Raw genomic sequence first — 14,823 nt, 5'->3', positions numbered from 1 at the left:
CGCCCATTGGCTGTTCTGTACAGAAGAACAAGAACCACGTCAAGCTGGAGAGGAATTGCTGTGATCAATCTTCTGGAACTTGATTCAGCCAGTCAAACTAAGACTCACTAAATCAAACCCAGAGCACACCCCCACCAGCATCCTGCTCTTCTGCTCTTTGCTCCCTTTGGCTTCCTGCTGTGGGGACAAGGCAAAGTTCAACTGAAGGAAGCTGACTCCAGGTACAGATGGAGGGATGGTAGGAAAAGCAGACACATTGGTCAGGCACCGCTGGTTTCATGCACACTCAGCCTCACCTACAGCTGGGAGGCAGTTTGCAGTGAGCTGAAAAGAAACTGGCCGACAGAACCAAGGCTCAGATATTTCTGGGTCCAGATGTGCAAACAGCTGGCAGTCAGCCTTGTTGCCCTTGTCAGGGGTATGACCAAAACACAGGCCTCAGTGTGAGCAAGATTCAACCCTGCACAGGGAAAAACTTTTGGATGCTTTAGCCAACTCCTTAACCACTTGGCCATCATTACTGTAAGAGACCATTCTCCTGTACTTATATGTGAACAAAAAATTTGTGACTTGCTCGTTGGCCAATTCGAATTGCTATAGGACAAAGGAATTCTCTCTTAATTCTGTGCCCTCAGGAAGGGACCAACCCAAGGAGGCCGGGCTGCCACCTGGGGTCTCCAACCCAAATTGTGAGACCTAAGGGCTTACAATCCAGATGATTAGTGTTTGCTGCACTTTTCCCTTCCCCCAGCAACACTAAATCTCAAGGCCAACTCCACAGTCCCAGCGGCTGGGGGAGATTGTGCATGTTAGAGCCTCTGCCCACTGAGCTGTAGCCTTCTGTGCCCAGGGAGCCAGACACTGCCAGGGCGGGAGGGAAATGGGGATTGGCTGCACTTTGGGAGTCAAAGGTGTTGTTTGGGACCATAGAATAGAACAGTTTTAGGTACTGTCCTGCAGAGGGCACCATGGCTTACCTGGCTAAAGCACCTGTCTCGTAAACAGGAGATCCTGGGTTCAACTCTCAGTGGTACCTTGCTGTGGCCTTTGCTCACATTTTCCTATGTCCTTCTGGGACATAGAAGAGGCCTCCCCTGGCCACCCATGGAACTGCTGGTTCAGGAAAAGGCTGATTGGGGAGGCTCGTTAGGGAGAAGGAAACCAGAAACCTGGAGCAGGTGCAGAGATGACTAGTACTGGCCAGGCAGGGCTCTGACTCCCACTGTAAGTCCCTGGGTACCACACACTGGCCAGTGAGTCCTGCTCCATGGTCATCCCAGTGCTCTGGGTGCGAGAGACGTGCCTGTAACTCCCTGCTGGGAGCATGGGCCCTGCCCTGCCTGGTGGGGGAGAGGACAAACGCAGGCCGGTTGACAGGGGCTCTGACACTCAGCATCAGGGTCGTCCAGCCCATCAGACGGATTTAAACCAGGCTGGTCGGAGCCTCCTGCACTCGCCAAGGGGGATTCTGCACTTGCAGCCTTGGGAGCCAGGGTCACATTGCAGAGCTCCCCCAGGGACGTCCCACAGTGCCGCCAGGCCAGCCCCAGCTGCTCTCCCTGCCTTCAACAACGTGGCTGTGTTTTATCCTTCCCCTTCATTGACAACTGCCCATTCCCCACCAGCCCCAGACCCTGTGGGACCCGATCCCTTCCCCAGGAGCAGTGAGCTCCAGTGTGGCTCCCTGCTGAGGCTGCAGCTGTGGGAACAAGCCCCTGGCTTTGGGAGGGAGATGAGATGTCAAGGTGTTGAGTTTCACCCTTTGGGGCAGCTGGAGGTGCCTCCTGAGAGCTGGTTTTCAGAGGGATGTGATCAGCCTTCCCCCCCCCCACCCCCGTGTTTCTGGCTCCTTCCAACGGCTTGAATCTGGCACCTAAAAATTGAGGAATGTGCATTTGGAAGAGGGAATTTCTGTCTCTGTTATCTTTAGTGTGCCCCAGCAGCTTAATGGACAAAGCAATGGCTTCTTAAACCAGGGATTGTGGATTCAAGTCCCACCTGGGTTGACAGTTGTGATGTTTCCTTGTAGGTGTAGAGTCTCTTTGGCTTCCTCTTTGCCATGTTACCTGTGAGATGTTTCAACACTGGGCAAGTGTCCCCTGGAACTGCCATTTTCCCCCAGACAGGACCCCTCAGGAGCAGACAGTGACACTGGTGTTAGGCGCAGACAGGAGGAGAGTGTTTCCTAAAAGCTGAGCTGTGCAAAGTGAGGTCACTTGCAGAGATGCAGGCGCTGGTGTCACTGTATGCGCCTTGGCACCTGTTACCCATCGGTACCTGCCACCTCTCAGCCCCCTGCCAGCACCCAGACAGAAGGCCAGTGCACATGGAGCCAGCGACCATAGCAAGGGAGGCAGCTGCAGCACAATTCCAGGCCTGGGGCCCATTGAACAATTGTTTGAACTATTTTGAAAACAAAAAAAATACGAAAAACTTTAGGCTCCATCTACACTGCAGGCTTCTTGACCAAGAACGGTTTTGGGCAAGAGTTCTTGTGCAAGAGCTCATCCACACGGCTGTGTGCTTTAGCCCTAAAAGCAAGGCAGGCTAGCTCAGGTATTTGAATGTTAGTTTGCTAAGCCCAGGGTTATGAATTCAATCCTTGAGATAACCATTTAGGTATCTGGGGCAAATCTGTCAAGGATGGTTCTTGGAGCTTCCATAAGCGCAAGGACAGAACTACCTGACCTCTCAAGGCTCCTTCCAGCTCTATGAGATGGTGTATCTCCTTATAAAGAGAATTGTGGACACTCTCTTGTGCAAGAAAGCTCTAGCCATAGGGCTAGAAATCCCTCTTGCCTGTGCACACTGCCTTCTTGTGCAAGAGGGCTTATTCGTTATGGGGAGAGGAATAACTCTTGTGCAAGAAGCCATCTTTTCTAATGGTTTATTGTATATTTTCTTGTGCAAGAATGCACATGCAAGGTAAACACTCCACTAGTTTTTGCAGAAGAACGGCCATTCTTGTGCAAAAAGCTTGCAGTGTGAACAACCTCACACCAACAAGCCCACCCCAGGAGGTCCCATTGAGATTTGAACTCACATTGCAGGTTTCGAAGTCCTGAATAGTGATTCCAAAATAGCTTATTTCGAACTAGCACGTCTACACTGCAGGGAAACCTCAAAATAGTCTGAGGCAGGCTCCCCAGTGTGGATGAGCTGTCTCAATTTAGAGCCCTGGAAAGAATAACTCAGAATGGCCCCGGGGAGGGGCTAGTTCAAACTAGCAGCAGTGGCGCAGCTACACAGATCTTATTTTGAAATAGCTAATTTGGAACAGATGTTATTCTTCGTAGAAAGAGGTTTGCAGAAGTCGGACTAAGCCGTCTGTTACTTCAGAATTATTTCAAAATAACGGAATTGCTGTGTAGACTCTTGCATTGTTATTGTGGAATAACGGCCATTGTTCCAAAAGAACTTTTGTGTGTGGACAGAACCTGCGCAGCCCAAGAAATGTGATTGGCAGCTCCTCCCCACAATCCTTTTGTCAATTGAAGTGCAGGGCTCTGAAGACATGGACCAAAGGTAACCAGCTTGGTTGCTTTCTGCTAAGGCCTCGCTGGAGGGAAAAGAATGGCTCCTTCGAGCCAGAGTTGAACCAGCGACCAAAGGATCATTTGCCAAACACACACTACAGTCCGCTGCTCTGCCAGCTGAGCAAGCAAACTGTCCCTGAGCAAAAATAGTTTGCCCAGGTTGTCTCTTCTGCAAGTCTCAGGGCAACTTCTCCCCCAAGTATATGGCATTGCTGAGGAGGGGCAGAGGAGCACAGGGGCTGTCACAGGTACTTCACATGCAGATGGACCCCCTGAGTGAAACCTGAGCTAGATCCATCCATGTCACAGCAAAAGGAAGAAAGTTGGGTTCTTCTCATGTGTCTTCTTTGTTCCAGAGTCTCTAGGGGTGTGGCACCGCAACCATTTGTGCTGGCCATAATGTTTTTCCTTTATTTAAAATGAAGTTTGATCAACTAACATGAGACAGTTCAAACACTTAATCGTTTAATGATTTAAATGAAACTTTTCTCCCCAGCTGCAGCCCTAGCAAAATGGCTGGGGTGTGATTATGTCATTAGTGGCGAGTGTCCATTAGTAACCAAGAGTCCATGGAAAGGTTTGGGGAGGGCAGGGGCTCAGCAAAGGGGTGGGGTTTTGGGGAAGGGACGGGATAGATCCTGGCTTGCCCTGACATTTAAAAGGTGACCTTGGGGGCATGTGGCCCCCTGAGCAGCCTCTGATGTTCCCTGTGTGAGCCCCAGAACCAGCCCTGAGTGACAGGGCAGAGGGGGAGCAGCTCACACATGCCAAGGGGCTGGCCAGGGGCAGGACATGAGCCTGCAAGGCAGCAGTGACATCACAAGGAACTTTTTCAGCACCTCAGCTCATTGGCTGGGAGGCAGTGACCTCACAGAGTGTCCACGGCAACAGCCAGGTGGGACAGGCTGCAGGGCTGGGGCATCTCAGAGACCCCCATGGCCTGGCTGCCTGGAATCTCCTTTGTGAGGTTTCCCCTTGAGGGCAGAAGGGATTGAGGGTCCCATCTGGGAGTGTCTCTGTGGAGATTTCCCCTTTCCCCAGGCTGCAGTGGGAGGGGCTGGGGCAGGCAGGGTTACAGGAGGGGCTGCCACTGAACTGAAGAGAGATCTGGGAGAAGCAAGAGGAAGGGCTGCAAACACCTGATGAGAATGGGATTTGAACCCCTGCATGCAGGGCACAATGGATTAGCAGTCCATTGCCTTAACCACTCGGCCACCTCATCGGATTTGTTGGGATTTCTTACCAATTACCCAAAGCTGTCACTGCCAGGAACCTTTGTGCCACTCGCAGGCTGGCCAGGGACACCCAGGACTGGAAGGTTTTGACTTTTCACAATGTTCCCTGGGCTGTTGTACAAAGCTCAGTGCTGGTAACAAACCCAAACACCCCCTGGCTACATCTACCCTGCAGGCTTCTTACACAAGAACTGTTTTGTACAAGAGTTCTTGTGCAAAATGTCTTGTGCAAGAGCACGTGCACACTGCCATGTGCTTTTGCACAAGAATGTCCGTGGCAGTATGCACACTCTCTTGTACAAGAAATCTCTGATGGCCATTTTAGCCATAGGGATTTCTTGCAAAAAAAACCCTGTTGCCCATTCATACTACCTTCTTGTGCAAGAGCTCTTGCACAAGAGGGTTTATTCCTCATGGGGAGATGAATAACTCTTGCCCAGGAAGCCCTCTTTTCCTATGTTTTGCCGTAAATTTAATTGCTCAAGAACGCGCGTGCAGTGTAGATGCTCCTCAAGTTTTTGCACAAGAACGACCATTCTTGAGCAAGAAGCCTGCAGTGTAGATGTAGCCCCAGGGTGCCCAGAGACGGGCTGTCTAGTCACAGTCTGGCTCGGTGCGCGCTCTGCAATGGGAAGATGTCCACAGAGCAGGCAGATGGCAGCGGCACACGGCTCTGGTGGGCCCAGCATCCAGAGGAGCGTTTCCGATATGAGTGTTTACAGACAGTGTCCGTCTCTGGTCTGATTTCACAGTGTGGTGAGACACTGGCACCCACAGCAGCATGGATGGGGTGGCTGGCGGGAGTGGCTGGCGGGCAGCTGGTAGGAGCAGTGGCAAGTGGCCGATGGAGTGGGTGAGCCTCATTTGCATATCTAATTAGCCACCATTGTTGTGAAAGAGGTTCTTGTGCCAGAAGAAGCATCTACACAGCCCCTTCTTTCGCAAGAAAAACTCTCTTGCGCAATGCTGCTACGCTTAGCCTCATTTGCATATTTCTGGTGCAAGAACCTGCCAGCGTAGATGTAGCCCAATTGTTTTCACTGTCGGGGGCTCAGTGGCCCCCTCCCTCTTCCTACTTGCTCTCCCAAAAGAGACAGACCTGGCTCCCCTTTCTTTTCCCCCAGCAATTGCCATGCTGCAAAGCAGATATCAGAGACAGCAAAGCCAGCATTCTAGGAGGCTCTGTGGCACAATGGAAAGCGTGTTGGACTTCTAAGCTTTGGTGCGCACTATGACCTTGGCCAGTCATTCAAAGGTTGTGGGTTCAAATTCCACCAGAGTCACTTTAGCTGCTTCCTCATTTCCAGAGCAGCTTTTACAGAACAGGAAATCCTTAGGCTGACACCAGGATGGGCTTTAGTCCAGACAGTTCCCAGGAGACCACAGCGAGGGTGGAGGCAAGGGCTGCTCTGAAAGGCTGCAGGTGCCACCAGACCCTTTCATCCCTCCATGTCTCCTACCAGTGCTGTGCAACACTCAAGCTATGTCTACACACACTGTTCTTCTGAAAAAGCTAGGTAAATTGTGAACCCTAGTTTGCAAAGCTTTTTCTGGAAGAAGCTTTTCCAACATTTGGCCTGTTTACACTGGGCCAAATGTGGGAAAAAAACCTTTTTTGTAACATCCCTTCTTCTTCATAAAATGAGGTTCACAAAGGCACCAAAAAGGCACGTCTGCTCTTCCAAAAAAAAATCGGCAGCTGTGTTCTCTGGACTAAAGCGTTGTCTCTGTAGTGTAGACAGAGCCCTGATGTAACATCTTATTTCAAGTTTAGGTGCAGCGTAGACAGAGGGTTGACTCAGAGTCCTTAGTGCTGCCTCTTAGACCATGGGACCTACACAAGGCACCTGTGACTCAGCTGGGCCAAACTGGAGCCCTGGCCCAGGCCCACTGGGACCAGCTTTGCTTGTTTTCCTTCCACCCAGAGCCCCCTTCTTCTCCTGGGTTGCAAGGAGCCTCCCTGGGATGCCCTGAGACAGGCACAGGCCTCTGCCTCCCCACAGCCAGCCCCACCCCACAGGCTTTGGCAGAACAAGGGGGGGGGGGGAGGTCTCTGCTCACCCTACTGATTCCCTCTGAGACGTTGAGCTTTTGTCCTGCCCCCCTCAGCTTGGCCTCCCTCCTCTGCCCCATTTCTGCCTCACTTCCTCCTTGGGCAAGTCACACAAGGGAAGCAGCAGGAGGAGCTGGCCCCATACGCCAGCTTCCGAGGGCAGGGGAGGCTGAGACACAAGTATCCATCCGGTGCCTGGCCTGACCCATCTGGCTTCCCCAGGCTGGCACCAAGGGGCATTCTCAGCTGATGTCACCCCCCCCCCCCCCGTCGCATGTGAGTTGGGCTTATCCCAGGCAGGAGGAGCTGCACTTACCCGGGCACCCAGGGGAGCAGCAATAAGAGAACACCCTGTGTTTGTGCCTGGTTTTGAACCAAGAACATTTTGCATGTCAGGCAAATGTGATAAGCACTACACCACAAAAACACCCAACTGTTCTTCAGAGAATGGAACTTGTCTGACTGTTCTGTTCCTGGCTCTTTCCAACACCCTGCTCTGCAGGGGAGGGGAATGCACCTTGTGAACACTCCACCTCTTGTTCTCATGGAAGCGACTAACCCGAGCTGCCAGCTCCTCATTTCCTCACCAGCCCCTTGAGATTTGTAGCTCAAAGCTGGAGCTGCTGTGGAAGGAGGTGAAGCTACAGAAGCTGACAGGGGACAATCAGCAGGCGGAGGGTTATTTTTTCTCCTCCCTAAGCTGATGTGGCTAGAACTGAGGAGAAGAAAATCCTCTTCCCTTCTCCTCAGAAGATGGAAATTGCAGTTGGTTCTCTCTCTGGTTCTGCTAAAGCTGGACCCCAAGACTAGACTTTTTCTTTCTAAAAGCCTGGTGAAAACTGAGAGCCAATTGCTTGCAGACTGAGAATATGAGTTAAAGAAGGGCATCAGCCAGCATGGGGCTTGAACCCATGACCCTGAGATTAAGAGTCTCATGCTCTACCGACTGAGCTAGCCAGGTTCTGCACAAGAAGTTTCCTAATATCCCATCACAGCATAACAGGAGCCAAGTGTTCTCCACTGCCTGACTTAAGGCTCGCTCTTGCCCCTAATGTGGGGTTCTGCTCTGTGAGGAGGTTTGAGCTCAAACCCCACTCCCAACACACCCACTTCTTTCCCCACAAGGAACGGCTCCATTTCCATCTCTCCAGGGACAGGAGAAGGGCTCTGGCCTGTTCTCTGCAAAATGCTCAGCCTGTTTCATTTTCTGCAGGAACTAGTGGGATCCATGCGCCCTGTTCCCCAGTCAGAGGTGTGTGTCCTCTTCCCCCCTTGCCACAGACACAGCAGCCAGGGGGTTGTGCACCTGCAGTGGCCCCTTCCTACGTGGCCGGGAAGAAAGCAGCTTGGACTGACGAGCGAGTCTCACTTGTTGATCAGACTCCCAGGGCCTGAGCTCTGGGGCCAGCCCGGGGCAGGAGGGAGAGGGGGTGTGAAGAAATTCCAGGGGAGGGGGAAGAGGTGACCCAGTCCTCCCGCAATCAATTTTTTTTCTTTTTTGCTAAAACAAGTTTTGCTTCTATTTTTGGGGGGGGGTGGCGTGAGGGTTTTCAAAAATCAAAAAGCGGGGGAGTGATGCTGAAAAGTTTGGGAACCACTGCAAGGGGACAACCCAGCAGGGTCTCAAAAGGAGTGCTCCAGGTGAGGTTTGAACTCACAACCTCAGCATGTCTTGTACAAGTACTGCCTTATAAGTACTGTGCGCTAACCCATTGCGCCACTGGAGCAGACATTTGAAGTGCTTCTTCAAAGTCCTTACAGTGACAATATCAAGACGCACAACGTGGAGTTGAAGTTTCTGCCTGTGCCCTTGTTCTTTCTTTTCACAGGCAGAGCCAGGGGGTTCCGCACATCCAGAGACCCCTCCCTCTTCCTCTCTGGTCTCTGAAATAACCCACCCTAGTGGGGCACAAAGCTGCTGGAGGCCAGAGCACCAGAGATGAGTTGCACGTGGGTTAGTGCTCCCTTTGCACGTGAGAGGTAGCAGGATTCACTCCCATCTTCTCCCACCTGCTCAGTGGGGCTCAGGGGTTGGCCCCTTTCCTGCTGCCCCAACTCTCATTCCCACAATGCACTTTGTGCAGGGACCGATGGTCATGGTCAAGGCGTGTGGCTGGGAGCCAGGACCCTTCCCAAAGTATACAAGTCCCCCGCCCCCGTTCTGCTCACACTCTCTGGCTGCCTCCAGCATGGGCTGAGCTCAGGGGTCAGATGGGTGACCTGCCCTGCAGCTGTGATGGCATCAGGCACCTGACCACAAGTCTGCTCATGAAGCTCTAATGGGCCTCAGACAAGCAAAACCCCCCTTAGTGAACCTCAGGGCAAGGAAGCTGAAAAGCCTGGAGCACAAGGACCTCCCAACAACCACCCCAGCCCGTCCCACTGAGATTTAAACTCAGAGTGGAGAATTCAGAGTCATTAGTGCTGCCCCTTACACCTGGGACCTAGACAGAAGGCCTGGGGTAGACACCTGGGACACTCAGTTCTCAGACTGGCCTCTGCTCTCCTGGCTTCCCTCCAGCTGCTTCATCTCTCAGGACTCTCTGGCTACGTCTACACGGCACATTTATTTTGGAATAAGTTATTCTGGAACAGTTTATTTGAAATTAGCACGTCTACACTGCAGGGAAACCTCAAAATGAGTCCAAGGAGCTTCCCTAATGTAGACATGCTACCTTGATTTAGAGCCCCAGGTTGAATAACTTAGAATGACCCTGGGTAGGGGATATTTTGAAACAGCCGAAGTAGTGCATGTACACAGGCCTCATTTTGAAATAGCTATTTCAGAATAGGCATTTTTCTGCATACAGTGAGGTCTACAGAAGTTGGAATCAGCCTTCCGTTATTTCAGTTATTTCAAACTAACGGAATTGCTGTGTAGACTCTTGCATTGTTATTTTGGAATAACGGCCATTGTTCCAAAAGAACTTTTCCGTGTGGACAGAACCTCTGTCCTGCCCCAGTTCTGCTGCTTTTAGGAAAACTCCTTGTTAGGACCAGTCACAATCTAGGGTCAGTGAGGGTCCATCTCAGCTGAGATGTGTGTTACACAAAAGCCACTTCTCAATACTGGCTGTAGATGCTGCTCTTGCATGGAGGTGTAGATCAGTAGCAGAGTGTTTGACTACAGATCAAGTGGTCCCTGGTTCAAACCCAAGTGCCGCCTGTGAGAGTGTTGACTTAATGAAGACATTCACCTTTCCTGGATTTCCATTGTATGTGAACTTTTTAAATGTTTAAATCTGTGGTCACCAACAGGTTGATGGCAAGGCCTTGAGCAGTGGCTTGCAAGGTGTCCTGTCTGCCCTGCCCCCATTTCCCTCTTGCTCCCAAGAAGCTCCACTACTTACCTCCAGTGGAAATGGAGGCAGTGTGGGCTTCCTGGGGATGGACAGAAGTCCTACAGCTCAGTGCCACTGTGGGAGATTCCAGAAGTGCACTGGCTGCTCTGCTGGGTGTACTGCAGGAGGAGGGAGCATGGGCTCCCTGCACTGCACAGGAGGGGGAGTCAGCCCTGCAGGGGGCTGCACTGGGGGGTTGGTTGGCCTCAGGGCAGGCGGGCAGGCGCTGGTTTCCCTGGGGGGAGAATCCTGGGAGATGCAGGGGACTCACTGGCTCCCCAGCTGCAGAGCTCTGCCCCCCCCCCACACAACATGTATCATTGTAAATGCTTCATTGTAGATGAAATAGCAGGAATAAAACAGACCATTTATTCCATTTATTCATAGCTAGGAACACGTGATTTTAGTGGCATGTTTGGCAGAATTTAGAAATAAACTGTCAGAGTGTGTCAGTGGGGGCTGGGGACAGCAAGTGACGGACAGGAGGAGCATAGAGGGGGCGGAGCTTTGAGGAAGGGGCGGGGCGTAGATCTTCGCCTGTTCGGGGTGGAGAGGCGGCAAAACCTCCCCACGTTGCCCCGCAGCGATGTATCTGCCCCGCCCCCATCTGACACGTCACCGCCTCCACCCGCCCACTTCACCTCAGCGCCTCCGAGTCCTCCTGTCCCGCCCACCGCTCAGCGCTGACCGGAAGCCGAACCAGGCGCGCGGCGAGTAACGGCCCCAACGGCTCCTTCAGAATTCGCGCCACAGAGTCAGACGCCCAGGCGGGCGGGGCAGGGAGCGGCGGGCGGGACGCTCTGAAAACCCGGCCGGCGCGCGGCAGAGGAAGGGGGGAGGGGTCGGACCGCGCGTGCGCGGCGGGTCAGTGACTCCGGTCTGGGATCCGCACCGGGGTTTAGCTCTGACCCGGAGCTGCCTGGCCCCGCCCCCGCCTCGCGCGATTGGGCGCCCGGGCCGGGCGGCAGCAGCGAATGCAGGGGGCGGGGCCGGCACCGCGTGTCACGACGCGGGGGGTTCCGCACGTGCCGCGGAGCCGGAGCGGGGGCGCTGCTGCGAGTTCGGCCCGACGGGGCCTTTCCCCGGGGTGAGAGCGGGGCGGGGCCCAAAGCGGGTCACAGCCCGTGTCAGAAGGGGGCAGCTGGGGGGGCACAGAGCCCCCTGGGGCCCATGGGCCTGAGCTTGTGGGGCCCGAGGGGAGGGGAACACGAGGGCCTGGAGCAGGGTCTGTGGCCACTCTGGGTCCTGCCCGGGGGCGGGGGGGCCCTTTTCACCCCCATTCCCCACCCCACCTGGGGCAGTAGAACACCCTGTTGGGGGGGGGGCAGCCCCGACTTAGCTGCTGGGGGACACTGGCCCCCAAATGGGTCCTGGCTCTGATGATCATTAATGACGGGGCGAGTCACGGGCCTCAGCAGCCCCCCAGTATTATTGGGGGCAAAGGGGAACAGAATTTGATTGTGACACATGAGGGGTAAATGGGGGGATTAATCCCACTGCCCCTTCAGGGTCCCTCCCCAGGCCCCGCTCGCTGTAGGGGACACAGTCCTTCAGCTCCTGCCTACGCCTATAAACGGGAGCAGCGACGGCTTCTGGTGCCTTAAGAAACCCCTGGCCCTGTAGCATCAGAGAGACTAGCAAAAAATCTGGAGAGTGTCATGAGCTTCCGTGGCACAACCCACTGCCTCAGACAGCAAACACGGAGCAGTGGGCGGTGCCCATGAAAACTCATTGATTTTTAAGCTTCTTTTAGTTACAGACTAACACAGCTCTCCCTTTTCACCAGGCAAGGTTCTGTGTGTCTGAAACTGCCTGGGAGTTTTCTTAGGTAGTTTGGTGTTTTTTTGGGGCATTTCTGGGGGTCTGACTTCTGTGGCGGTTTTTTAATTTCTGCATTTCCATCCAGCAAGTGTGATTGGCTCCGAGTTGTACAACCTGCTTAGAAAAAAATAAAGCAGCTTGAACAGGCTACGCTGCTTCCTCTGATCGGGAAACAAAACCAACCCGCAGGGCGGGGTTGCAGAGGGGCCATGGCTTCCGGGAACATGGCCAGGAGCTTCCAGGATGAGGTGACATGTCCCATCTGCCTGGAGTATTTCACAGACCCGGTGTCTATTGAGTGCGGGCACAACTTCTGCCGGGCCTGCCTCAGCCGGTGCTGGGGGGAGTCGGAGCCCAACTTCTGCCCCCAGTGCAGAGAGACCATCCCACAGAGACACCTGCGGCCCAACTACCAGCTGGGGAACCTCGTGGAGCTGGTGAAACGCCTGCGGCTCCCGGCGGGGCCAGAGCCCGAGGGGCAGCCAGGGTGCGAGAGGCACCAGGAGGCCCTGAAGCTCTTCTGCCAAGAGGATCAAGCCCCCATCTGTGTGGTGTGCGACAGGTCCCAGGCTCACCACACGCACACAGTGGTGCCCATTGAGGAGGCTGCCCAAGACTGCAAGGTAGGGACCAGACTTACAGGGGCAATTTCTCTGCAGCGCCAGAGCCCCCTGCATGTTCTGCCCTGCCCTGGGTAGAGCCAGGGGCCTGCCTGGGAACACAACCCAGCCACATGGAGCTGGGCCAGGCCCAGCAGCGCTGCTGGGCAGTTACCAAGGGCTGGAGGGGAACCTGCTCTGTGGTGCTGTTCTCGCTGGGCACGAGCCAATGGCCCCAAGCAGCCCCCAGAGCCGCTGTCTGTGTTTGCAGGAGAAAATCCTGAGCCGCCTGCAGCGTCTGCGGGAGGAGAGAGACGCGCTCCGGGGCCTGGAATCCGACTGGGATGAGGAGAGCAACAGGCTCCTGGTAGGTGCATGGCCCTGCCCAGCCGTTTTGCATGGTGGGGGAGGAGCAGTGACAGCATCAGGCGGGTCTCTGTGCTGGCTGGTGTCTGGGGGCAGGGGTGAGGCCTGTCAGACTGCTCTGTGTGCCCAGATGTGGCAGGGTCAGGCTGAGGGGAGATCTGTGCTGACCCCTGGGTGTGAGTGTCAGACACCCCAGGGATGCCAGCGGCTGGCTTGGGCCCCATTTCCCACGGCCTGGGCTGCACCTCAGTCTGTTGGTGCAGTGATGGGGGTTGGGGTGATTTTCGGTGACACTTCTGCCCTGGGACAAGCCCTGGGCCAGACCCAGCCGGCCGGGCAAAGACACAGAGTGAAACGCTCTGCGCAGCCCGGACAAGGTCCTGCCACTTCTCACGGCCCCGCTCACCCGCGACCCGGCCCCGCCCGCTCTGCGCCCCCAGAGGCAGACGGACGTGGAGCGGCAGCTGGTGGGTTGGGAGTGCGAGCAGCTGCAGCAGTTCCTGGCGGAGCGAGAGCGCCTCCTGCTGGCCCAGCTGGGGGAGCTGGACGAGGAGTTTGGGAGGAGGAGAAAGGAACACGCCGCCTGCCTGGGTGAGGAGATTTCCCGCCTCAGTGCCCTGATCTTGGAGGTGGAGGAGACATGTCGGCAGCCGGCGCTGGAATTGCTGCAGGTGAGACGGGGTCAGACGCGCTCGGAGCCCAGTGTGGGGAGGGGAGACCCAGAGTCACTAGAGGGCACACAGGGTAACTCAGGGCGGGGAGCAGGGCCTGGGGTGGCTGCAGGGCCTGGGCCCCAGGACTGCAGAGAGGCAGGAGTTTGAGCCATTGGGAAGGCTGGTGAAAAGGGCTTGGCTCCCCCTAGCACAGCCCTTCAGTGGGTCTCCCACCTGAGGGAGCAGCCTGTGGGGCAGGGGAGCAGTGTGACCTCTGTGGGGCAGGAACTGGGCTAGGCCTTGGGCAGTGACTCTCTGCTCTGTCTCCTTCCCCTCTAGGGTGTGAGAAGTGCCGTGAGCAGGTACGTCCGGGCTCCGTCTGCCCCTCACCCCCGTCATGCTGGAGCAGGCTCAGAGCCCGGGCAGTGACTCCAGCCCCAGTCCCCCACAATGGGTCTGTCTCACCCTCTGAACCCTGCCTCCTCCGTACCCACCACCCTGGGGCCACTGCCGGGGTGTGATGCACCCTGGGAGGGGACTGCCCCACAGCTCTGGGCTGGGGAACCTCCCTGGGACCTGGCTGGTTCAGGGGGTTATTAATAGAGCTGAGGCTGGTCATCCCAACGGCCCAGCTGGGACCCGGCCCCAGCTTTGGCATGGCCCATGGGGCGCCTGTGGGGAAAGAGCCAAGTGTCCCAGGCCAGGCCTCGGGGGGGGGGGGGGAGTTTCCTCATCCGGAGCCTCCACCCCATGGCGAGTGACCCGGCCCCTGGGGGCTGAGCGGAGAAGCTGAGGAGTGTCTGGGTCTGGAGAATGGGCCCCTCTCTCAGCCCTGGGAGCGGCCTAGCCAGGTCCTAGGGGGGCACATGGGCCAGGCCGGGTGTGTGGGAGCTGGGCCTGGTGCTGCCCAGGCTGTTTTCCCTCTGGCTGGAGAGAGGCCCCAGGCCTGGCCTGGCAGGAAAAACCCCCCTGAGCATCCAAGGTCTGGGCCCTGTGAGCTCTGCCTGTGGCCCAGCCCCCACCCGCTCCCCTGTCTGGCTTTGAGGGGCTGAGGCAGGAGACCAATAACACCCTCGTGTCTCTGCAGGGGCGAGGAGGCGACGTCACCGCATCCTGCGCCCAAGTGCCCGGAGCTGGAGCAGAGAATCCAGGACTTCCCAGGAGAGAACAGTCTCCAGGGGGCCGTGACGGGATTCCTGGGTATGGGGCGGCGCTGCTG

General features: G+C 55.6%; 1 protein-coding gene and 2 non-coding genes across 6 annotated transcripts in view; 2 read left to right on the top strand and 1 right to left on the bottom strand.

The window, feature by feature from the left end:
• The window catches only part of LOC142821621 (zinc finger protein RFP-like), a 411,497-nt gene that overhangs the window by 389,915 nt on the left and 6,759 nt on the right, over window positions 1-14,823 (top strand). Inside the window, exons 1-6 of one of the 4 annotated variants that reach the window (XM_089771111.1) lie at window positions 10,846-11,029; window positions 12,072-12,609; window positions 12,857-12,952; window positions 13,392-13,622; window positions 13,944-13,966; window positions 14,692-14,804. In XM_089771111.1, coding sequence (XP_089627237.1) covers window positions 12,196-12,609; window positions 12,857-12,952; window positions 13,392-13,622; window positions 13,944-13,966; window positions 14,692-14,804 — 877 coding nt within the window. In that variant the 5' untranslated portion in view covers window positions 10,846-11,029; window positions 12,072-12,195. The other 3 variants (XM_089771110.1, XM_089771112.1, XM_089771113.1) reach the window with 3 other exon arrangements.
• On the top strand, window positions 5,950-6,054 carry TRNAR-UCU (transfer RNA arginine (anticodon UCU)). The gene is made up of 2 exons: window positions 5,950-5,986; window positions 6,019-6,054. It is a non-coding gene; the product is annotated as a tRNA-Arg (tRNA).
• Window positions 8,458-8,551, bottom strand: TRNAI-UAU (transfer RNA isoleucine (anticodon UAU)). Its single transcript has 2 exons — window positions 8,514-8,551; window positions 8,458-8,493 (listed from the first exon to the last, which is right to left on the bottom strand). It is a non-coding gene; the product is annotated as a tRNA-Ile (tRNA).

This window comes from Pelodiscus sinensis, chromosome 19 (genome assembly GCF_052426305.1).
Source record: "Pelodiscus sinensis isolate ZL-2025 chromosome 19, ASM5242630v1, whole genome shotgun sequence".
Lineage (NCBI taxonomy): Eukaryota > Metazoa > Chordata > Testudines > Trionychidae > Pelodiscus > Pelodiscus sinensis.
Note: the sequence above shows the minus strand (reverse complement) of the source record. Positions and strands in the feature narration are given on the sequence as shown.